This window comes from Tursiops truncatus, chromosome 7 (assembly GCF_011762595.2).
Source record: "Tursiops truncatus isolate mTurTru1 chromosome 7, mTurTru1.mat.Y, whole genome shotgun sequence".
Lineage (NCBI taxonomy): Eukaryota > Metazoa > Chordata > Mammalia > Artiodactyla > Delphinidae > Tursiops > Tursiops truncatus.
The window spans coordinates 62,421,164-62,447,039 of NC_047040.1; the positions used below are offsets into that span (position 1 = coordinate 62,421,164).

A 25,876-nucleotide genomic window follows, 5' to 3' on the forward strand; every position below is an offset into this window, starting at 1 on the left:
CATAGAAATAATCCCATCTCAAATGGTTAAACTAAAAAAAGGAGCGGAAGATAAAATGGGTAAATTTTCAGATGCATAAAAAATATGAATGAGAGAAACAGCCATTCTAGATATCTGTGCCTTTTCTGGATTTTATACCTCGATTTCAGAAAATGTTTACGCACCCCCTCTCCATCGTCTATACAAACCGGGAAATTACTGGCCATTCTTTGCCAAACGGTAATCCAAAGACTCACTCACATACTTTTCTATCTGGTTTTAAGCTACTGAAAATTAACGTACCCCCTAATTTCCAAAACACTTAATTGTTCCTTGGTTGTATTTCTGATCACCATTGCAAAAACTTGGTCCTGCATAAAGTACTGTTGTGGGAAGAAATTAAAATCAATGCACAAAATGGTGCTTTTGTAACATTTCCAAAACGACTGAGTTTTCCATTCCCGCAGACCTCGATTCAACACCTTAAAAGACTAAAGACGAAGCAAATTCGCACACTTCCCCCAAGGCATATGGAGCTCCGAAGCCATCACCCTCCTCCAAAACAGTAACTATCTCCTCCAAAAAGGCCTGCACTGCTCACAGCTCCTCGGAACCGTGGGAGAACTTGGAGTCAGCTCTGGGATGAGAAGGGAAGAGCCTGGATTTGAGTTTCAGGAGAACTAAGTGGCCTGTGTCACTTCACCACGCACGATAACCGGCTGTGAGAGGAAAAGGTCGGAGTACGGGGAAAGCCTAGCCTAATCTTAAACCCTGAGATCCTGGCTCCTCGCCTGCCACTCTCCAACCCTAATCTGACAGGACGGCAGGTAACGCGTCCCACTTCCCCACCTGTCCTCCCACCTACCCCGCATTCGTGCTTAGTCTTACGATTTTGAAGCATCAAAATCACCCCGGCTCCCTAGAGTTCAGGCCACCATCGCTGCCGCCATATTACAGCTTGTGCGGCAAAATGCGTCAGGGAGGGAGGTGTGCGCCCGAGCGGAGAGGGCGGGGGCGGGCAGGGGGAAGGCCGTTTCCCAGGCCCGTGAGGCACGGTTAGAAGGCCACAAGAGCTGCAAAGCTAGCGTCACGATCCTTGGGGGCCGCCTCTGGCACCTGGCAGCCCCGATACCTCGAGGGGAAGACGGTAAAGTCGGTCTGGGCCTATCGCGTCGGCTCCGCCCCTCTCCTCGGGCCCTTCCCGCTCTCGTACCCCGGCACTGCTGCAAAGGACGCCACCGAAACAACACGGGCCCCGCGCCACCTACTTGCACTAGTACACTCTCCTCTTCCCGGGGTCCAGTCCTTTAAATCGCTTCAAATCTACCGCCGCCAGAAAAGGCGCTAAGGCCAATGACCGCCTCCCTCCCCCCAGTCCCGGCGTGGAGGGAAAGCGTCGCGCCGGAAGTACGTCACGGCGCGGCGGACCTCATCTTCGGGTGATCCGTCGCTCGCGTCATCTCACCCTCCCTGGAGTTCTAGGATTTTGGTGTCTGTTAAATGCCTGGTTTATAGGTAACTTAATGCTTTCTGTGTGAGTTGATTGAGAGCGTTTGTAACCGCCATGTCGTTCGTGAAATGAAGTGCTTCACTTAATAAACATTTATTGATCCTCTGCCAGGTTACTGGGAAGGAGACCCTACCTTCAAGGAGCTTCCAGGTCAGCTTCCAGTTAACGCTATGACACAAGTTCTAAAAAACAGATGAACAAAGTGCTATTTGACAAAAGGAGGAAATTATAAAGGGCATTGACGCTCTTTGTTGTCGTTTTTAAATATTCTCACAGCAGCCCCATGATACAGATTATTATCCTTGTTTCACAGGTAAAGAAATTGAGGCTCAGGGAAGATAAGTGCCTCCCTCCCAGACACACTGTTCCTAAATACCAGAGCAAGGCTTTGACTGCAAATCCAGTTCTCCAGGGGAGACCACTATTTTGGGACATATATTGTTATTTAATTGAGATAAAAAGAAGAGTTGTTTTGGGGGGAATTCCCTGTTGGTCCAATGGTTAGGACTCAGCACTTTCACTGCTGGGGCCCCAGGTTCAATCCCTGGTCGGGGAACTAAAATCCCATAAGCCATGTGGCACAGCCAAATAAGTTGTTTTGTTCATTTTAATTAAGCATATCACCTTTTCTCAGATGGTTATAGAATGTGATCGTTGTTTTCTTTCTCTAGATGTCCTTACTTGGACAAATGAAAAATTGGCATGCTTTGCTGGGTCTCAAACATGTTGAAATTTCATTGGTCTGTGAAATCCAAAACTTTCCCAAATAGATTTGACATGGATTTATTGTTCCAAGAAGGAAGATGTTGCAAGTAACAGGAAGTATTATTATCTACATTAATATGGTGGCTTAAAGAACAAAGGATTTATTTCTCTCTTACATAATAGATCTGAGGTGAGACGGCCAGATCAGAGGGCAGCTTTACTCCATATAGTCAGTCAGGACCTTGAGTTCCTTATATATAATTCCAATATGCTACAGGGCCTTGACATTGCATGATTAGAGTGTATTGCCGGTTTCAGGCAGCAGGAAGGAAAGAGGTTATGTCTTAAGGCCTAAACAAGGAAGTAATACATGCCACTTTGCCTCTAATTCCATCAACAAAAACTTAATCGCAGGGCCAAACCCAATTACAGGGTACTGAGAAATGTAATATTGACATGTGTCCAGAAATAAGACAGGGCCAAACCCAATTACAAGGTACTGAGAAATGTAATATTGACATATGCCACAACTACTGAGCCTGTGCTCTGGAGCCTGTGAGCCACAACTACTGAGCCCGTGTGCCACAACTACTGAAGCCCATGCACCTAGAGCCCATGCTCCACAACGAGAGAAACCACTGCAATGAGAAGCCTGTGTACCACAATGAAGAGTAGTCTCCGCTCACCGCAACTAGAGAAAGCCTGTGCTCAGCAACGAAGACCCAACACAGCCAAAAATAAAATAAATTTATTTTTAAAAAAAGATAGTTATTTGCATAATTAGTTTATGTGACCATTTTGTACTATGAGCACACAAGATTTGCTGTGATGTTGCTAGCATTTTGAAATACATTTAGACTATAGCACTTGTAGGTGAACTGTTAGAATCACTTTTATTAACAGATTTAAAGAAAAAAATTTTATAATCATCAAAACGGGGTTTCAAGGGGTGACTTCAGTTAGACCTTAACTTACTTTGTATGCCTTTTTTAAGGGTAGGATTTTAAAATTAAAGTTTAACATATATTCATAAACCGTAAGTATAGCTTCATACATTTTTACAAAGTGAACATACAGGTGTAACCTCCACTAGATTAAGACATAGAGCAATATCAGCATCCCGGAAGCGCCCCTCATACCCCCACCCCATAATGCTATCACCCCACCCCTATCAAAGATAATTTCTATTTGGAGCTCCATCAGCATATATTAGTTTTGTCTGTTTTAGAAACTTATATAAATGGAATTATGCATATATATTCATTTGTGGCTGGCTTTTTTGCTCAACGTTGTGTTTGTGAGATTATCAATATTGCTGCGTGCAACAATAGTTTGTTATTTCTAATGTCCGTATAGTACTCCATTATATGTGTGTATTAGTTGGGGTTCTCCAAAGAAACAGAAGGAATAGGATATAAATAGGAAGAGAATTATTATGAAGAATTGGCTCACGTGATTATGAGGGCTGAAAAGTCTCACAATCTGCTGTCTGCAAGCTAGAGACCCTGGAAAGCCGGTGGTATAATTCCAGTCCAAGTTCCAGATCCAGGGGAGCTGATGGTGAAAATCTCAGTCCAAGGGCGGAAGACCAATATCCCAGCTTAAGCAGCCAGGCAGGAAGCAGAAGGGGTGAATTCCTCCTTCCTGTGCCTTCTTGTTCTATTAAGGCCCTCCATGGACTGGATAATGCCCACCCACATTGGGGAGGGCAGTCTACTTTACTGAGTCCACCAGTTCAAATGCTAATCTCATCCAGAAACACCCTCACAGACACACCTAAAAATAATGTTTAATCTGGGTAGCCCTTGGCCCAGTCAAGTTGACACATAAAATTGACCATCTCAATGGGTATTGAATAATTTATCCATTCTACTTTAGATGGATATTTGTGTTGTTTTTGAGTTTTAGATATTATGAATAAAGTTTTTATGAAATTCTTGAATCTGGTATATTGGAGCACATATATTTTGCACGTACGTTGGAAATATACCTAGGAATGGAATTGTTGGATCTTAGGGTGTGGATAGAATCAGCTTTGGTAGATACTGCCAATGAGTTTTCTGAAGTGGTTGTACAATATTTTTGTTGTATGTGCCTTTTTTTTTTTTTTTTTTTTTTGTGGTACACGGGCCTCTCACTGTTGTGGCCTCTCCCATTGCGGAGCACAGGCTCCGGACGCGCAGGCTCAGCGGCCATGGCTCACAGGCCCAGCCGCTCCGCGGCATGTGGGATCTTCCCGGACCCGGGCACGAACCCGTGTCCCCTGCATCGGCAGGTGGACTCTCAACCACTGCACCACCAGGGAAGCCCTGTATGTGCCGTTTGATTCCAATATTAGTGAGAACTCTCGTTTGCAAATAAGAGATGCCCAGCTTGAAGTAGTTTAGGTAAAATTGGGAATGTATTGCTTCGTGAAACAAAACTGTTGGACACTGTGGTGGCTTTAAAAACATGTCCGTAAGTTCCTTAATGTGACTTTCTTCCAACGACTAAGGCAAAGTGATAGTTTGTGATTTTTGGAGACTATGTCATAAAAGCATTTTGATTTCCTCCTTGCTGTGTCTCTTGGATCAGTCACTCTAGGGGAAATCAGCTGCCATGTCTTTAAGGCACTCAAGCAGACTATGGAGAGGCACGTGTGGCAAGAAACAGGCTTCCTGGAAAAAGCCATAGAGGAATTGAGGCCTCCTGCCAACAGCCATGTGAGTGAGCCATTTAAAAGCAATCCTCTGGCCTCAGTCAAGCCTTCAAATAACTCCAGTCCTTGTTGACATCTGAGTTCAATTACATTAGAAATTGTGAGCCAGAACTGTTTTGCTAAGCTACTTCTGAATTTCTGATCCACAGAAGCTGTGGGATAATAAATGTTATTTTAATTCATTAAGTTTGGGCATGTATTTTATACAGCAGTGTATAACCAATACAGAGAAGAAAAAATAGATGGAATGTCACAGAACTTCTCTCTTGTCTAATTCTACTTACCTGTTTTTTGGCTTCATTCTCTTGACTGACTCCTTCAAGAGGCTATGTCACATCTTGATAAACGGAGTCTCTGCCAGCTCCAATTATAAAATGCCAGAAAAGTCTTCGATTAGCATTGCAGTGACAGCCCCAAAATTTGTGCCTTCCCTTACAAAGTGAGAGGTGTCACTGGGAAATGTTTGTGCCTCCTCTTACAAAGTGAGGGATGTCACTGGGAAATGTTTGTGCCTCCCCTTACAAAGTAAGGGGTGTCACGGGGAAATGTCTGTCCTGCTAAGAACTACGTTTTCTTGCATCTGAGTAAGCATATGCAAATACTTCTCATCAGTGGAAAGTGCATGAAAATGATGTGTATTACATCCAGACCAAGATATTTATGAAGTGCTGTGCTTTTCCATGTCATCTCTTCCTGTTTCCATCAGCTGGATCCAGAGTATTTTAAAGGCTTGGGAGATTATTGAAGAAGCCTAGTTTCCTGAATCTCTGTGTGGAGAAAAGTCCTCCACTGACCAGGGATACCCACTGGTTGTAATGTGATGTGATTGAGAAATCAAATTCTGTAGATTAAGCCACTGATATTTGGCTTTATTCATTACAGCAGACATCATTACCCATCTAATAGGCCAAGGTCCTGAAGCAGTACTAGATTTGGTCTAGCCTGGGTCATTTCAGTCTTTGTAGTGTGAAGTATGGAGTCTGATACCAAAAGAGGGGAAGTAGATGGGCTGGACTACTACAATTAACCTACATTTACTTTAGAACAATGAAAATTTTTGCTTCTACCCATAGATAAATAAATTATTGTTCTAATTTTCTATTATATTGCCAATATTATGTTTAACTTTTTAAAAGTGCATGTCTATTGTCACATATATTTCACAGTAATATAAACAAGTGTATAAATTTGAACATTCTATAGAGGTTTAAAATTTAATAATTGCCCCTAACCCTTTCCAATTACATTTCCTTGAGGTATCCAATGATACTCTTCTCTATTCCTATTGTAACATTAAAAAATCCTTATTTAGTATCCTTCCTCCCTCCCTTTGACAAAAATGAGATCACATCACACATATTACATATTATGCTTTCATTTGAATAAAAGTATAGGGGCTTCCCTGGTGGCGCAGTGGTTGAGAGTCCGCCTGCTGATGCAAGGGACACGGGTTTGTGCCCCAGTCCGGAAGGATCCCACATGCTGCGGAACGGCTGGGCCCGTAGGCCATGGCCCCGGATCCTGCGCGTCCGGAGCCTGTGCTCTGCAATGGGAGAGGCCACAGCAGTGAGAGGCCCGCGTACCGCAAAAAAAAAAAAAAAAAAAAAAAAAAAAATCATGAACATCTTTGATAGCTATACAGCATTCCATAGTATGGGCATACTATAATTTATCTAGTCATTCTCCTATTGGACATTTCAGTTGTTTCAAGTTTTGGTTAATATAAACAATATTGTAATAAACATCCTTTTATGTATATCCTTATATATTGAGGTTTATAAATCTGTGGGAAAGATAGCCAGAGGTGAGATTATTGGGTCACATAATACATACACTTTGGGCCTCTCACTGTTGTGGCTTCTCTGGTTGCGGAGCACAGGCTCTGGACACACAGGCTCAGCGGTGATGGTTAACGGGCCTAGCCGCTCCGCGGCATGTGGGATCTTCCTGGACCGGGGCACGAACCCGTGTCTGCTGCATCGGCAGGCGGACTCTCAACCACTGCACCACCAGGGAAGCCCCTTGAACATTTTTTCACGTGCCTGTGGCCATGGAGTAAGGTCTATTGAAGTCCTTTGCCCATTAAAGAAATCTTTTTGTCATTGGGTTGTAGGAGTTCTTTACATATTCTAAATATTAATCCCTGCAGATACATCAATTGCAATATTTTCTCCCATTCTGTGGGTTGCCTTTTCACTCTGTTGATAGTGTCCTTTGATGCATACAAGTTTTTTTAGTTTGATGAAGTCCAGTTAACCTATTTTGTTCTCTTGGTGCCAATAATTTTGGTGTTATATCCAACAAACACATTTTTTTACTGGCAGAATTACTCCAGGAGAAAAAGCATTCATTAACTTGTGATAAAAAAGAAAAACAGTTCCTGATGTTTGGAAACTGATCTGATGTTCATAGCTAAGCATCAATGTTATTTCAAACTAATCTGGCACAATTTAAAGCATGTTGGCCTCCTGTGGGAATAAGGAATCTCATAGAACATCAAGATCAGACAAATTCACTATGCAACACAAAATACCAAAGATTCCCCTTTTGCTAAATGAATGAATGCTACTTCTTTACCAATTTCAGCTTTATCCCCACTTCGGTCAGCCTTCTCTATAGTTAAAATTTATTAAGGTACCCAATCACAGAATTGCCCTGTTTCCTGACAGCACCCAAGATAGGGCAAACCTCATCTTCCTTAGGCCCTCCCCGAAATTACCCACCAAAGCCCAAATCCTGTAAGAGGTTCTTTCTAACACTCTTTTATTGAGCTGCCAAATGGTTTCCTACAGTGTTCATTTTCCTGAGCTGTAACAAGAAGTCCATCAACTGCAGGTTCCTGGTGGGTTTTGGCTGAAGGGCATTGACATTTACTAAGAGGAAAGTTAGAGCCACCCTTTGTTAACCACTTGTCAGCCCTTGTAAAAGATACTTCTTCATGACTTAAATCATTAGCTAAAATGAAATTTTATAGCTGTGGATTTAAATTATTACCCTAGTTTTGTTCTCAGGTGTGATTTGTATATAAATATGTATTTTATGAATGCCCTAGGCTGCAAGTAAAGGAAAAAGTCCCTAACAGTGACTAAACAAAAAGGATTTTCTTTTCTCACATGGACAGTGTTTCTAGAGGAAGGCAAGCTGTTGGCATCTGTTTGTTCCTTAGACTCATCTCCTAATAATTCCACAAACAGGTGAGAAGGAGACAAACAGCCCCTAACAAGTGAAGAAACTGTCCTGTCACTATCATTTAGGCCTTACTGTTGCCAGGAGCTGATCTGGCACTCATAGCTCAGCCTTGGTATTCTGTTGAACATAACAATTGCACAGAATGCCAACATGAAACAAGGTTACTCTCTGACTGATGGGTCAAGACCAAAACAAGACCATTCCGTAATTATACCTGAACTCAGACAAAAACAAGAATATTGTCCAAACCGGGACTTCCCTGGTGGTGCAGTGGTTAAGAATCTGCCTGCCAACGCAGGGGACATGGGTTCGAGCCCTGGTCTGGGAAGATCCCACATGCCACGGAGCAGCTAAGCCCGTGTGCCACAACTACTGAGCCTGCGCTCTAGAGCCCATGAGCCACACCTACTGAAGCCTGCGTGCCTAGAGCCTGTGCTCCGCAACAAGAGAAGCCACTGCAAGGAGAAACCCACGCACTGCAATGAGTAGCCCCCACTTGCTGCAACTAGAGAAAGCCTGTGTGCAGCAGCAAAGACCCAACGCAGCCAAATATAAATAAGTAAATAAATTTATTAAAAAAAAAGAATATTGTCCAAACCAAAAAAATGACCAAACATCCACTTATCTTAGCTAATATGAGTGAGGGCTGCTTCTTTACCAATTACAGCTTCAACCTCACTTCGTTCTTTCTGCCTTCTAGATAAAGTTTATTAAAATACTCAGTGAAATTCTCACAGCAGCTAATGTATAGAAAAGTCCCTCTTAAACCCCTGAATCACTTAACACAAGGCCAAATACTATAGTAAGTTCTTTCTAACACCATCTTAATTTGACACCCCTTAGGGTGTGTTCTGCTTCATTGCAGCCAACCAGTAATTCCAACTTTAGGTGTATTCCTGGTGGTCTTTGACTGAAGGGCATTGACACAGGTCATGCTGAGTCTCATCCCTATGCTTTTTCTCACATTTGTTCTGAAACCCCTTCTGTCCTGTGCATTCAGATCGACCTCAGTTTTCATATTTATTACCAGTTGATCTAGTTTCCAACAATCCAAATCAGTGCTACTCCAAGAGTGCTCTGCGATTAGTGGTTGCCTAGGGTGTTAGGGGTGTGGGGGGAGTGACTGCTAAATGGTTACAGAGTTTCCTTTTGGAGTTATAAAAATATTCTAAAATTGATTGTGGTGATGTTCCACAACTCTGAATTAAGAAAAGCCACTGAATTATACACCATAAATGGGTGAATCGTATGGTGTGTAAATAATTTCTCAATAAAGCTCTTAAATTTTTTGTGGTCTGGAACTGGTACCTGCCTACCACTACGCAAGTGCAGAAACTGAGAGAAATTTGATGCTTTTATAGCATTCGATAGTTATTCCATACACGTTGAACATAAATAAAAATCTGGACGTGTCTTTTCCATGTTTAAGTTTTCAAATTTCACTTTTCTAAGTATTCATTTCTACTGTATATTATAAAAATATCAGTCTTCACGGACTGGGAGAAAACCTCATATAGTTGAGAAACACGTGCCCTAAGGACCTATAACTTCAAGATGTGTGGCCCGAGTGTCTCAATGAGGAACTACAATACCCAGAATTCCTACCAAATGCGTAAGCGACGTCTATTCCGCCGACCTCTCCGCGACGTGCCCTTGGGCGTGTAGTGCGTGCCTCTGGTAGTGCACGCTGTGTTCGCCCGGCCTCTTTTCATGGTTTGGGGACGGACACCACGAGAGGTAAGGTGATGTCTTTCGAGGAAAGGCTAAAAACTCTGGGATATGAGGGAGGCGTGAGCGACACAACCGAGCCTGTTGCGTCCCTTGCTGGGAGACGTGGAATAGGCTGGAGTTCTGAGCCCTCGTAACCAGGCTTAACCGCGATCCTTCAGAAAAGTTCTCTGGCGTTGAAGGAAAAACTTGCCCGCAGGTCCCGGCCGGCTGGCGGCGATAGGTTTTCTTTTTAATCAGAGCACATTCTCGGGCCGGGACCCTGGGTTCGGCTGAGAAACGGAGGCTTTCATCCGGGTATTGGATTTCCCGGAGCGCGGAGGACTAGGGCAGGGCTGATCCCTCTCCCAGCCAGGACCGGGAGACCAAATTCATTCGTTCAGCTCCACTGTGTGCCAAGCGCGGAGGATGCCTGCCATTTGCCAAGGGTGTCGTTGTGTATCCTGCACAATACCTGTTCACGGCGGGTAACCTATCTGTCATTTATAGTCCCAAGGCCCCTCCTTTGGTTAAGTCACTTCCCCAAGGTCACTTAGCTGGGGACTTGACACCTTGGTATTGTAACCAGTGGGTTCTTTCCACTTTCAGATGTGAATAGGCAGGAGACTCTGCTTTGTGCAGAGTTTTTTGTGTATGTGTGTGATCCAAGTCGGCTTGAGTCGGGATGCTGTACAGATTGCCACAAAGTAGTCAATATTGTCTCATCGTTTTTTCTTTGGCCTAGCCATAGGATTCTGAGGCATACTTTTAGTGTTGGTTTGTTAATGTAATGAGGATGTTCAAGTTGAAAGAACTGGGTGGTTGTCTCAGCTTCATTAGTACTAGAGTATTTTTTTTAACCTTTTTGAACCTAGCTTTTCTCTGTAAAATGCAAATGATAGCATCTACCTGGCAGGTTAATTGAGAGAATTTAATGGGATAACGTATTTTAAAAGTCCTTTGTAAAATGTTGCAGCAGTGTTAGATGATAGGATTTTAGTCCCAGCTTTTCTAACCATTGTTTCTCAACTAGAAATATAGACATTTATAATATATTTTTTTTATTATTATTTTTTTTGTGGTACGCAGGCCTCTCACTGCTGCGGCCCCTCCCGTCGCGGAGCACAGGCTCGGGACGCACAGGCTCAGCAGCCATGGCTCACGGGCTTAGCCGCTCCACGGCATGTGGGATCTTCCCGGACCGGGGCACGAACCCGCGTCCCCTGCATCGGCAGGCAGACTCTCAACCCCTGCGCCACCAGGGAAGCCCTATAATATATTTTAAAAACAAATTATTCTTTTTCTTTATTGTTTTTGGTTCTCCTGTTGCATCACTACGCAACTACATTACTTGATTTCTTCATATGTCCTGATTGGGCTTTAATCATCTCATTTATTGCTTAAAACCTACTTAAGGTTAATAGCGATTAAACTGTTTGAGTTCTTTTAGTGTACAACGAGAAAGGAGCGAGAAATTATCTTGAAAGCAAATATACCAGAAATCATCCCTCTGAAAAAAACATTTTTTATTATGGCTCTGAATTAATGGCTACTCTTCGTAGAAACTATAAAGGCAAAATGTTTATTTATTGCAGTTTTATTCTTCTATTTAAAAAGATGCTTCTTTCTGGGTTGGGATTTTTTTTTTTCCCTTCTGCTTTTATAGTCAAATTTGAAAACTTCATGTTAAGTGTCAGATTTATCATTTTTAAAATGGAGTGTGGGGGGCTTCCCTGATGGCGCAGTGGTTAAGAATCCGCCTGCCAATGCGGGTCGTGGGCCTCGAGCCCTAGTGCCGGAAGATCCCACATGCCGCGGAGCAACTAAGCCCGTGTGCCACAACTACTGAGCCTGCGCTCTAGAGCCCGCGAGCCACAACTACTGAAGCCCGTGTGCCGCAACTACTAAAGCCCACGAGTCTAGAGCCCTTGCTCTGCAACAAGAGAAGCCACTGCAATGAGAAGCCTGTGCACCGCAACAAAGAATAACCCCCGCTCACCGCAACCAGAGAAAGCCCGCACATAGCAGCGAAGACCCAATGCAGCCAAAAATAAATACTAAAATAAAATAAATAAATAAAATAGAGTGTGGAAGGAAACCCCTTTTCCTGGATATTTAGTTGTGGATTAAATCCTGCTCTCAGGTTCAGGGTAAGAACAAAGTGTGTAATTAATGGAGGAAAAGCTTGTTGTTTTAATTAGAATTTTGGAATTTGATAGTTATAACTCTGTTAAACTGATTTCTTTACAGAAATTGCATATTGGAATGGGATTTGGAGTCATCATAATGGAAGCAAGCTACATGAAGGAAAAACAGTTATTTTTATACCAGCATATTGCACCTGACTGCTAGTTGCAAATGGTTTTCTTTACGTAAGAAAATTTGTGATATAAATGAAAAGATAGTTTTTTTTCCTAGACTGATTGTTTACAATATGCTTCGCCTAAGAGCTATTTGTCCATTCTCCTGGAGAGTGTTTCAGTTTCGACCCTTTAGTTTCGAACCATTACTTAGTCGGATGAATAAGTGTACAGATGAAGAGCAAATATTTGATCTTATTGAAAAAAACAAAGCCATACTTTCAGAAAAGCAAGTGGCATGTGCACTCAGTATGCTTTGGCAGTTTCAAAAGCAGAAGACCAGCTTGTTAAAAAATGTGGAATGTATCAGAGACCATCCCCAATTTCTTACTCTTCATAATTTAGCTACAACTAAAATGGAATTCATGAATGACAATACCTTGGTGAATGTGTTATACATCATACAACAGTAAGTAATGTACTTTTAGATTTTATAGAAATGATTGTAGTTTATTTTTATATTTAATTTTCTAAAAAGCTCTAAACGGAAAAAAATGTTTTTTTCCCTTTTTCCTGATAAGCTAATTTTTTAAATTTAATTTTAATTTTATTTATTTTTGGCTGCATCAGGTCTTCGTTGCTGCGTGCGGGCTTTCTCTAGTTGTGGCAAGCGGGGCTACTCTTCATTACAGTGCGCGGGCTTCTCATTGCAGTGGCTTCTCTTGCTGCGGAGCACAGGCTGTAGGTGAGCAGGCTTCGGTAGTTGCAGCACGGCGGGCTCAGTGGTTATGGCACACGGGTTTAGTTGCTCTGCGGCATCTTCCCGGACCAGGGATCGAACCCGTGTCCCCTGCATTGGCAGGTGGATTCTTAACCACTGAGCCACCAGGGAATTGCCCTGATCATCTAATGTTTTAAAGATATGTAGAGGATATTCTTTGATTATGGTAATCATTTCACAGTGTATATACATATCAAAACATTATGCTGTACAACCTAAATATATACAATTTTTGTTAATCATATATCAATAAGGTTGGGAAAAAATTTAAAAAGAAAAGAAATTTTACATCATTCTCAAGGGAATCCAGCCTTCAGAAGAGCTGGATGCCCTAAATGAAGAATTGAGCAGCTATATAAAGGGAAAAAGGACACAAAAGTTAAAATTAATCTGTTTGTTAGTCTCATTGGTGAAATTATCCAGGGTGCAAGGGCCATTTAAGTAGCTATAGATGTCAGCACTGTATAAAGCAGAGATACAGTTGTTTTTATTAGGGTGTCAGCGTATACAAGAAAGGGGCTTAAGGCTTTACTTATTCTGGTGGGCGGTGTTAGACTAAAAAAGAGTGACATCCCTTTTTTGGTGATCTTTCTCAGATTTGCAAAGTTTTTTCTCTGAGGTACATCGTGGGATGTGTATGATAATCAGTTTTGTTTTCTCAGTGGTCATATTAGTTTGGAAAATGCTGAATCAGATGAAATTAAACAGATCTTTATTGGACTTCAGAGCATTCAGAGCCTGCAGGACTCTTCAATATACATATGCTAATGTATATTGTGAACCTTTCAGTGGGGATATTTTCCAAACTTACTTATCCACAAAACATTGTGTTGAACACCTCACAAGAACACTGCACAGATGGAGAAATGCTGCTTCATGGTGATTTGCCCCCAAACCGCATTTCTGTGTATCCCTCCTAAGTCATATTTTAGTGAGGAAAGGATTTTAAGAGTAAAATATAATTTTGTTTTCAAGTTTTTAAAATAGCATGTAGTTTGATTTTGTTTCATGACTCAACCTGAAAGTCTTTGACTTTTAAGAGAAAAAATAACCTAGCCTTAACATTATAAAGATGTTGAAATCGGTTAAAAAGATTTTTATATGTACAACATATAATATATATTGCTTAATTATATATAGAAAATATCCATTGTTAGTGAAGGTATATGCTTTGCATTGTTAGTGAAGGAACTGCCATATGCTTCTGGTGGTATAATATGTATCCAGAACTATAAAAATGTCCTCGGACCCAGTAATTTTGCTTCTAAGATTTATCCTAAGAAAGTAATCTGAGATACATGTAAAGATTCTTGGGCTTCCCTGGTGGCGCAGTGGATAAAAATCTGCCTGCCAATGCAGGGAACACAGGTTCCATCCCTGGTCTGGGAAGATCCCACATGCCGCGGAGCGGAGCAACTAAGCCCTTGCGCCGCAACTACTGATCCTGTGCTCTAGAGCTGGTGAGCCACAACAGCTCTAGCCCACGTGCCTAGAGCCTGTGCTTCGCAACAAGAGAAGCCACCGCAATGAGAAGCCCACACACCGCAACAAAAAGTAGCCCCCGCTCTCCACAACTAGAGAAAGCCTGCGTGTAGCAATGAAGACCCAGAGCAGCCAAAAATAGATAAATACATAAATAAATTTAAAAAAAAAAGATTCTTGTACATGGTTATTCATCCCAACATTGTTTATAATATTGAAAAACTAAGATCCTAGTAAGTTGGTGAATGTTTAAATGATAATTTATTCACATAATTAATAATACACAACCACCAAAAATTATGTTTTGAAGAATATGTAATGATATGAGTAAAATGTCCACAATATAATGTTAACTTACTGAAAAAGGCAGGATATAAAAATGTAAAAGAAATATGTATATGTCTTTAAGTATGTAGAAAAATAACTGGAAAGAAATGCTCCAAGTTAATGATGGTGGATATTTATGAGTAGCAGAGTTATAAATGATTTTTTATTACCCACTTAAAGTTTTTCTTTATTTTACAGACTTTTTCCTATAGAAATATTTTTTGCGGTCAGAGCAAAGTAGTACGTGTTAGGTGTACTTTTAACATAAAATATATCATTGAACATTTTTATTGTTCAGTGGAGGTCATTGAAATGTACAGATAAAAGGATGAGAAGGGCATGGGATAAAGTATAGGGGTTTATTAGATTGTACCAAGAAATCAGAATACTGAAATGAGACCAGACCAGAAATAAGGACTGATTGTGTAAGAATATAATAACTTGTGGTTTACTTTTGCATTATAATCCTTACTGCATGTATGTTTTTAATAATTTTAAAATGTTTCTGTATAGAAAATTATTTTCTCTTGATTTTATTGAGGTTTGGTTTTGAGGCCCATGACCCGCTAGTTGAAGCACTAGTTACAGAAGCATGGAGAAGACTGGAAAGGCAAGTACTTTGGGTTTTTCAACTAAGATCAGGGTTGTCCTTTTCAGGGTTAGCACAGTGAAATCTTATAGGGAAAGAATGAGGAGCTGCTGCCTAACTATCAAGCTTCATTGAAAAAAATGTATTTAAATTCAGTTTACTTCGAGGGGTTTTTGATCATGTAAAGTGTGTTTATTTAGCATGGTGAAATCTTGTAGGAAAAGAATGGGGAATGTGTTTTTTTCCTTATGAGAGAGAAAAGTATTTCAAATATTCCCTATTTAAGGGTGTGGAATGTAGTGTGCTTTAAACATATATAATTAATCAAAATATAAATAGAGTCACTGCTATTCTTGGACTAGGCTTTCTGAATTTTCTTTTCTGAAAGAGTTCTGCTTCAGAAAGAAAAACATTCTGAGTGATAGGCTGTCAGTAAAAACCCTAGATGTTCAGGAGTCATAAAAGGAGAAAGAAGATACCAGTTCAGGAGAAAGAAAAGCTATATAACTGTTTAGCAGCATCTATAGGTACTTGTCTATCACTCCGTCTTTATGAAGAGGCAGTGAGCAGAGTCTTAGAAGCTAACAGTGTCTTAGAAGCTTTCAGGTCCACTACTGTGGATAGTATCAATTCAGATCTCTTTTCCACTCTATACACAGCTATATCTTTAGCATATTGCCATAATCAATAATCATCTAGAACGGGGCATGACCAGAAATACAGCCGCCCCCTCCCCCGTCCCACACCCCACGTTCATGGGGAACCTGGTGCTAAACCATTGGTAGACGACCTACTTCTTGGGTGGGGGGTTTCATAGTAGCAGAGCAGCTCCCTGCTGTGATCTATTGAAAGTCAGCCCTCAACACAAGGGTTTGTAAAAAAATAAAAAGAGAAAAAAAGAAAGCAAAAAAAGAAATAAACAAATAATTATCTAGAAAAATGTGAAATTTGTTCAGAGTATTATGAGTACAGAGAAGCCTATGGTATCCTATACTATATTATTTATGTTTTATAAGAATATATGAGAAGCTCTCCGTTTATAAAACAGCGGAGATAGTAGCAGAGCTCATTTTGGCTATTTATGAAAACTTTGAATATTTAAACCTAGGGGTTCTGGATAGCCAAGGTCCATCATTAGTAGAATAAAGCAAATGTTAGTGAGGAAAGGGAAAATCAAGGTGGGAAAGAGACAGGAGGAAAACCACAGAACAATGCTCCCTCTAAACCAAATAGTAACCTAGGGCAGAAGAGAAAGGATTGACTAAGATAAGAAACTATAGCTGTTTATTTGTATTTAGATGAGAGGAGCAGCATAAACTTTACAGCTCCTCCTTTGTAGCAGCATATGTTTAAAGCATAAACAATGGTAAATTCTTACAGTTGTAGTCTTATAAAGCTCTGTAGGCCTTTGTTGTGTGAGCTGGATTAAATTAAACAAGGTACCCACCAGATCTCTGGGCTTAGAAATTCCACATTCATTTACTGAATGGTGGTTTTAGTTAATCTTATTATCTAAACCTGTTTGTTTTCTCTCTCCATTTTTGCATTCTCTCTACCTGTAACTATCTTTTTGTTGAGGGTAAGGAGAATAATCTTAGTGCTTTCATGAGCAATTCAAACTAGTCTTCCCACAGTATCCAAGGACAATTGGTTCTAGCATCCCCTCAGATACCAAAATCCATGGATGCTCAAGTCCCTTATATAAAATGATGTAATATTGGCATAAAACCTACAGACATCCTCCCGTCTACTTTAAATCATCTCGATTAATTATAATACCTAGTACAATGGAAATGCTGTGTAAATAGTTGCTCAGCATGCAGCACATTCAAGTTGTGCTCTTTGGAGCTTTCTGAAATTTGTTTTTTAACTGAATATTTTCGATTTGCTGTTGCTTGAATCCGTGGATTTGGAACCCTTGGATACGGAGGGCCGACTCTACTGGGTCTTTGGGGGTTAAATTTGGTCATTGTTGATAATAGCTCAAAACTTTTTTCTTCAAAGCAGCATTAAATGGTATGTGTATTACGTATCTTGAACAAATCAATTGTAGAATAGGTGCTTTTTTCATTTTGGTTTTACTCTCTACTACTTAAACAATTAAATTACAGATATGCAATTATACTTCCCAGTGAATCAGACATTTCTTTTTAATTTTTCTTAATTTCACAATAGCTCAGGTGATAATGACTTTGTTCTATGTGGTGTTTTTTTAATTTGTAGCAATACTTTTATTTTTTTATAATACTAAGTAATAAAATTTTTTAAACCCTAATTTGTATTCTATGTGTAGAGTTTCTAATAGAATCATAGAATAAATGTTAATTTCTGATTTTTTTATCGTCATGGTGGCCTATGATGTTAAATTTTTGTAACTATGGTAACTTAATTAAATGATTTTGCTATAATATCTATGAATTTGTTATATAAATATAATTTGTAATGATTCAAATAGAATAGATTATTATGAATTAACACTATATGGTGGATCATAGCAAGAATAATTAGCATGCATTTGAAATTCAAATTAAAAACCCTCTTTATTATGGAAGATTTTAAACATTTACTAAAGTAGAGAAATTAGTATAATGAACTCCTTTGTATGCATCATCCAGTGTCAACGATTACCAACAGATAGCAGTCTTGTTTTGTCTAGATCACCTCCAGTTCCCTCCCTACCCTTCAGTATAGTTTAAATTGTGGTATCATTTCATCAGTAAATACCTTAGTATATATTTCTGATAGACAAAAAACACTCTTTAAAAATATATATATAATCACCATGCCATTTTTTATACCTACGAAAATGAACAATTATTCCTTAAATTCCCTAATAACTGAGTTCAAATTTCCTTGATTGCTCTAAAAAAGGTCTTTTTGTAAGGCAGTTTGTTTAAATAAGTATCCAAACAAGGTTTACTGATTACATTTAGTCAAGATTTTCTCTACCCTTTTTTTTTTTTTTTTTTTGCGGTACTCGGGCCTCTCACTGCCGTGGCCTTCCGCTGCGGAGCACAGGCTCCAGACGCGCAGGCTCAGCGGCCATGGCTCACGGGCCCAGCCGCTCCGCGGCATGTGGGATCCTCCCGGAGAATGAACCTGCGTCCCCTGCATCTGCAGGTGGACTTCCAACCACTGCGCCACCAGGGAAGCCCTCTGCCTTTTTTTGTAAGTACTCATTTTATTAAAGGATATCGTTTAAAATTACACCAATCATAAGTATGCATCTTGATGAATTTTCACATACTGAAAATACACTTATACTTCTGTGTAATTGCACCAAGATCAAGACAAAGAATATCACTAGTTTCCCAGAAGTTTCTTTCATGCTCTCTTCCAATCACTCCCTACCTTCCCGCCCTAAGAGTGACACTCTCTTGGCTTCTACTACCATAAATTAGTTTTGCTTTTATAAAAATGAAATCCTGGGAATTCCCTGGTGGTCCAGTGGGTAGGACTCGGCACTCTCAACTGTTGTGGCCTGGGTTCAATCCCTGGTTGGGGAACTAAGATCCTGCAAGCCGTGCAGCATGGCCAAAAAACAAAAAGAAAAAAAAGAGCGAGAAATCATATAGTAAGAACTCTTATACCTAGTGTATTTCACTCAATATATTTTAAAGATTCTTCCATGATATTGTGCTATTTGTTTTTTTTTATTGCTGTATAGTATTCTAGGAATATGTGCAATTTATTCACTGTACTCTTTTTTTTTGTTTGTTTGTTTTTTTATTCACTGTACTCTTGATGGACATTGAGACTGTTGCTATTTAGCATTTAGTTTTTTGCTGTTACATATTATGCTGCTGTGCAGTTCCTTATGCTTGTCTTTTAGTGAATTCAAAGTCTTTAAAAATCTGTAACAATTCTCCTTCCTGCTCATTTGTCTTGCCATTTACTTGTTGAAGAAATCGAGTCGTTTTTCCTATAGAAAAATTCTGAAGTTTTTCAAGCATGATTGTAGTAGAGGTTGTATTATTTGTTAATATACAACCTTGAGTTGAAATTGTTCTGTCCTCAAAAAATTAATATGTAAACGATTCAAACAATTTCAAGTGTTTTTTTTCCCTTTTTAAAATCTTCAAGTAGAATTTGGCTTTTTAACTCTTAGCCTGGGTTACTTTTATAATAATAAATAATCAACATTTTAGAAAAATTCATTTTATAGTAGTAATATATTAGTATTTTTTATTGCTTTTTATTTTATAACTGTGTATTATGTTTTAAGTGAAAATAAATGGTAATGATCCCCTTTGTATATTTACTTTAATAGGTTTGATATTAACATGCTGTCAAAATTTTCCTCTTGCCTGGCAGATCAACATTTATGTTTTAGTCCATTAATGGGGAAAATAGCTGATATTGTAAATAGGAACTTGGAAACGATACAGGACTTAAGGTAAATCTATGTAGGGGCTTTGTGTCATGGTGGAAAGATTCTGGGCTTTGAATGCACACACACTTAGACTTGCTAGTTCCTAACTATGTGACTTTATAATCTCTTGGAAGTTCACTGTCCTCATCTATACAACAGGTATAGTAGTATCTACTGTGCAATGTTGCTGTGGGAATTAGAGATGAAATATGTAAAGTATAACACAATGTTGTCAAGATTTGTGATTTTTCCTTACTTGCAAGCTAACATGTTTGCCTACCATCCTTACAACCTCATTTAACCTTAATTACCTCCTGGAAGGCCCTACCTCTAAATATAGTCATATTGCCAGCTAGGGCTTTAACATATAGATTTGGAGTGGGGGGGAACCATAGTTCAGTCTATAGCATACACCAGTGTTCAAAGCAGCATTAGTCATAATAGCCAAAGGGTGGAAACAACCTTAATGTCCATCAACAAATGATTGGGCAATCAACATTTGGTATATACCCACAATGGAATATCATTCAGCCTTAAAAAGGCGGGAAATTCTGATATATGTTACAACATGGATGAACCCTGAAGACATTAAGCTAAGTGAAATAAGCTATACACAAAAGTACAAGTATTGTATGATTTCACTTTATATGAGGTACCTAGAGTAGTCAGATTCATAGGAACAAAGTAGAATGGTTGTTGCCAGGGGTTGGGGGAGGGGAGAATGGGGAATTACTATTTAATCGGTAGTTTTAGTTTGAGAAGATGAAAAAGTCTTGCAGACGGATGGTGGTGTTGGTTGTACAACAGTGTGAATGTACTTAATACAACTGAACTGTACACTTAAAAATGTTTAAAATGGTAAATTTTATATATATTTTCACACATACATGAAAGTAGCTTATAAAAGCAGAGACAATAAAAATCACTGTAAAGTAAATTTTTTTAACTTTAAAAAATTATTATAGACCCATTTGAGAATCTAATGAAATCTTTGGACATTTCCCCACTCCAAACTGCAATTACAAATATATATACAATTAAAAAAAATCGTATTCAAAGGGTTTATGATTAAACTAAATAGCAATGCTAGTTTACTAATTAATGTTAATTGGTACTAACATTAAACATTCTGATTAGAGAAGCCAAAGTATTGTATAACTGGGTTTTTAAAAAATAATTTGTTTTATTGAAAGAATTGAAGAAATTTTGAAACAAAAAAATGCTAACAGGCCCCCTATCCTAATGGTTGAGATATTCATGTCTTTTTTGTAGATTGTTTTATAATTATTATCCCCACATGTTTGTTATATATCTTACATTTTGCATTCTTTATTCATTATTAGGTATATTCTTATATTTAGAGTTTCTTGATTTTTGTATCATGTAAGAACTGTCTTTTGAAAGCAGAGACCTCACCTTTGTAATTTTGGTGTTTTCCACAGTGCTTAGAAGATTGATTTATGTTTCTTAAGAGTGTTTATTGAGGGAAGAAATATTCACATTCAATATTGTCCTACTGTTATATATTAATATTAATGTAGCCTGAAACATTAAAAAATATGAAATCATTAGTGAGAAATATTTTGCCAAGGTTTTTACTGGTAAATTACAGATACACAGAGAGAGGAACAAAGCGAAGTCTACTTCCAAAAATATAGAATGAGACTTTCCGTGTTGCATTCAATGGGCTGTTGGCCCACAGTGATTTCTGAGTAAATTTCACTAAAATATTTTCCTTCAAAGCATTTATCTATAGAACGAGATATTATACACACTAAAAAAAAATTATTTCAATTCTTTTTTGCCTAAAGGGGTTTGATTAGTGGGAGATCAGAGTTCAAGTCCCATTAGTATTTAAAAGAAAAATTTTGTTGTATAAAACCTATAATATTTTTATCAGTTCCTTTCCGTTTCTAAGCATTTAGTCTTAGAATTGCTCATTTTTCTTAGATAATGTAAAAATCTTTGCATCTTCTTCCTTTTCCAGGTGCTTGTCTGTTTTAATGGTCAGCATATCTTCTTTAATATCACAGCGTTTTCAAGAGCAACTAGTGAACAAAGCAGAGCAACTTTTTGACACCATAGATTCTTCCCAGGTCAACATTGCAAGAAGAATAGTACAGTTTCTTCGAAATATTAAATATAGTTATTACCCACTATTGGAAAGGTGCAATAAAGTGTTTTTGAGCAATGTGAACCACCTTGATTTGGACTCCATAAGTAAAATACTTAGTCTATACCACTCTCTACAGTTTCATAGTTTTGAATTTCTTTTAATGACTAAGAAGAGGCTAACAGAATTGATTCCTCTGTTTGACCACCCAGCTAGCTTTGTAAAATTGTTTGTAACATTGGGACCTTTGGCAGGACCTGAAGAAGAGAAACAGTAAGTTCAGCTAAAAATACTTTACTTTTCTTGTTGAGAATATATAGAGCCTTCAAGCTTAGATCTTGCAGTTCTGGAAGCCAGAAAAGTCACTCCACTCAACTGTAGAAGGGAGAATTATCTCTTGTGCTCTGCTCCTTGATTCTTTCTCTGATTTTTCTAATTTACATCTCAAACTCTTAGTCTCCTACTGCTTTGAATGGGGGCCAATAATCCCCTGGTGGCCAACACAGCAGTGGATGTGGGAGAACATCATTTAAGTGCTATTCTCCCTTCTTAGGCCAGGTGACTGGCTTTACACAGAGAGATAAGACTCCCCCACCCCCAGTACAGAGTGTGGAATATTCAGAATTATAGTAGTCCTAACGATGGACCATTTTATGCTTTGGTGTCTTCAAATTCACCATCAAAAGCATTTATTATGTACATTGGTATATGTTCCCATTGTCAGGTTTGAGTGATTTTGGTCTGATTCCTATCTTTTAAGAATTTCCAGTTTTGCCAGATTTTTTTTTTAACATCTTTATTGGAGTATAATTGCTTTACAATGGTGTGTTAGTTTCTGCTGTATAACAAAGTGAATCAACTATGCATATACATATATCCCCATATCTCCTTCCTCTTGTGTCTCTCTCCCCCCCTCCCTATCCCACCCCTCTAGGTGGACACAAAGCACTGAGCTGATCTCCCTGTGCTATGCAGCTGCTTCCCACTAGCTATCTATTTTACATTTGGAAGTGTATACATGTCCATGCCACTCTCTCACTTCATCCCAGCTTACCCTTCCCTCTCCCTGTGTCCTCAAGTCCATTCTCTCTGTCTATTTTGTCAGATTTGATGTAGATAGAAATATTTGGGCTATAAAGATGAGCAAATATTAAATTAATACATGATTACTAGATATGAGCAAACAAATAAGTTTGATTCATAGATTCAGTTGAGCAGGGGTCCAGGAGTTACGTAATAGAGGTATCTGCCTCATTTCTGTTAGCAAAGACTTCATGGAGAGTTTTATTTTTAAGAGTCCTTTGAATTATATGAAGAAATTTAAGGGTACATTTTAAGAGACTATCAACATGGAAACAAGATGATTATTAAAAAATTTTTATTGGAATCTTTCTCTTTTTTTGTCACCATGCACTGTTAAAATCTTTTATGCCAAGGCAGTACAAAAGTTGAATTTAATTGAGTCCCTGCCTTCAAGGAATTTTTATTCCACTTGAGAGTGCAGAAATACGTAATTGAAATATGTAAATAGCATGACACTTCAACATAGTTTATGAGTAACTACTAAAATTAGTGATATAGATAGTAACTGCTGTGGGCAGACAGAAAAGTGAGAAAAACGTGGACTAAAATGGTTGGGAAAAGCTATGGGGAGAAGCTGGGTTTGAAATGTTTGATAAGGTTGGTGAAAAGGATGGTGTGGAACTATGTAGGATGAATAGAAAATGTATCTTTCTTTAGACTTCATTTTTAGGCTTGCCTTCTAGATTATTCTAAAAGACACACTTATATACTTTTATTACTGGATTACTTTGGATGGTTTCAAAATGGACCATCTTTGTAAATTTTCAGTTTATAATGTTATCGTAAGTAGTTAGTATGTAAGATTTCTGTTAATATGCAGGTATATTGACTTCGTGGTCAGATCTTATTCAGTTTTAAAAAATTGGGGTAGAGTTGGAATATCAATTGTTAGTTCCTTAGCTCTCTAGCTAAAGTTCCTTAGCTCTCTAGCTAAGGTTTACAATGTTAGAATTATTAGTTAACCAATTAATTTAAAAACATTTTATCTGTATTTTTCAAGAGATAGTTTAGGATTATAATGAGGCCTTAATTACTTTGAAGAAAACAATGTATTTTTCTTTATTTAATAGTATTTTGTATTATCCCCAGTTATGTGGGGAGAAAATTAGAATTATATATTGAATTCAGTTTTTCTTTCTATTATTTTCTATTTCTTACCTAAGAACTTATTTTTTAAAAAAATTTGTAAGCTAATCATCAGTTTTTCAACATAAAAATATTTTTCTTTGCTTCTAGGCTTAAATCAACCATGTTATTGATGTCAGAGGAGTTGACTAGCCAGCAAGCCCTGGCAGTGATGGGAGCCATGGAAGAGATGGAAAGCAGAAATTCACGTCTGATTAAAAAGTAATCTTTTCTGAAATTCATGGTGTTAAGTTTAGTTGACATTCATAAGTTACTATTTTTTTTTTGAGAAAAAAACTTAGTTTTTTTTCCTGTAATCTTGGTTTTGAAGAACTACGGAATCAACATTTAAGTCATTGTTTATTTTCTAAATAATTTATTTTTCAAAATAGAGATTTTTAAATAGTTTATAGCATATTTCATTTCATTTGCTGCAGAGGATATAATCTAGGAAAGTGGAGAGCATAGAGCAGAACTGACTTTAAAAGGATGCAGAACAGTTAACATCTATATGAACTTGAATTGTTTCACACTACAGTTGTTACCTTGAAATCATACTGCCATATATTGCCTTTTTTGTTAACTTGACATTTAAGAAGAGACAAAAATACATGGTTCAGTTTGTGTATATTTATTTTTTCATTATCATAATATTATATATTCCTTTAAAAGATATTCCTTCTGCCCTAATTCTTCCAACTTATTGTCTCTTCGCATTTCCCATTGCTTTTAAGCATCTCCGTTAGAGGACCAGTGGATTTAAGGAAGAAAATTAAATCAGTTTTACATTTCTGTCATCATCTTGAGACAGTTCTTCAAGAACAGAAAACCTTGTGTCATTCATTGCTGTTTCTCCAGCACAGAGCATGTCTGGCATGAAACAGCTCCTCAGTAAAAGTTTAATAAAAGTACATGAATGAACTGGTTATAATACATGTTTTATCATTCTTTTTAGAATTGCTTCAATTCTGTATAAACATTTGGATAACTATAAACCAGTAGAGTTATTGAGGATAACTCAAGCATTGATTTTTCTACATTTTCAAAGTAAAGAGCTTTTTGTGAAACTCAGAGAATTGCTGCTTAGGTAAGATTAAAATAGATGTGTTTAAGTCTTTCGCTATTGTTTTTTTTATTTCTTTATTTCACTGTTTGTTTTCTTTATGTATAGAGTTGTTGGAAGTTTTTTTTTTTTTTTTTTTTTTTTTGCGGTACGCGGGCCTCTCACTGTTGTGGCCTGTCCCGTTGCGGAGCACAGGCTCCGGACGCGCAGGCTCAGTGGCCATGGCTCACGGGCCCAGCCACTCCGTGGCATGTGAGATCTTCCCGGACGGGGTCACGAACCCGTGTCCCCTGCATCGGCAGGCGGACTCTCAACCACTGCGCCACGAGGGAAGCCCAGAGTTGTTCGAAGTTTTGAAAGCAGAAATGGGTAGGTTATTAAAAATGTTAAAGACACTCATCTCCCCGCCATGCCCATTTTGCCAGTGCTTGTGCTTGATATATTTTGAAATGGAAATGAGGTCAGTGGGGTGATGAGTTCCCTAGGTCGTGAATACACAAAGCCAAGCCATTCTCCTTTCCTGCTGGGATGGAATAACCATGAAAAGATTGGAGCTGCTGAAGAAGGCAAAACTCCATTTGGGAGTGCTCACATTTGGGGGCCTTTAGTCTGCTTAGTTGCCTGTTTTAAGGCATACTAAGTTTTTAAATTCGAAATTTTAAAAATAAAATATGTGGGGGTAATGTTAGTGAAAAAGTGTTTTCATACAGATTTTCCCTTTATAATTTTAAAATTTCTGCATTTCTATGGATATAGCATTAATATTTCAACTAAGAAGTTATTCAGTTTTCCATTGACTTTGCATTATGCTAAAATGGAGTTTTCCATTAAAAATTTTTATTTTAAGGATCAG

At 38.5% G+C, this 25,876-nt stretch overlaps 2 protein-coding genes across 10 annotated transcripts in view; one reads left to right on the forward strand and one right to left on the reverse strand.

Moving 5' to 3' along the window:
- Positions 1–1,385, reverse strand: part of PPIG (peptidylprolyl isomerase G) — a 41,103-nt gene extending 39,718 nt beyond the window's left edge. For 3 of the 4 annotated variants that reach the window (XM_073807595.1, XM_019922843.3, XM_019922840.3), the window contains exon 1: positions 1,248–1,385. The gene's annotated coding sequence lies outside the window, so the exon portion shown is untranslated. Of the gene's footprint in view, positions 1–867; positions 1,032–1,247 lie in introns of those variants that run through there. The other variant, XM_019922841.3, reaches the window with a different exon arrangement.
- An 8,342-nt stretch (positions 1,386–9,727) lies between these two features.
- Positions 9,728–25,876, forward strand: part of FASTKD1 (FAST kinase domains 1) — a 34,030-nt gene continuing 17,881 nt past the window's right edge. The window contains exons 1-7 of one of the 6 annotated variants that reach the window (XM_019923014.3): positions 9,728–9,818; positions 12,039–12,557; positions 15,220–15,288; positions 19,538–19,663; positions 21,627–22,025; positions 24,072–24,182; positions 24,916–25,047. In XM_019923014.3, the coding sequence (XP_019778573.1) occupies positions 12,223–12,557; positions 15,220–15,288; positions 19,538–19,663; positions 21,627–22,025; positions 24,072–24,182; positions 24,916–25,047 (1,172 nt within the window). In that variant the 5' untranslated portion in view covers positions 9,728–9,818; positions 12,039–12,222. The other 5 variants (XM_033860048.2, XM_073807606.1, XM_019923016.3 and 2 more) reach the window with 5 other exon arrangements.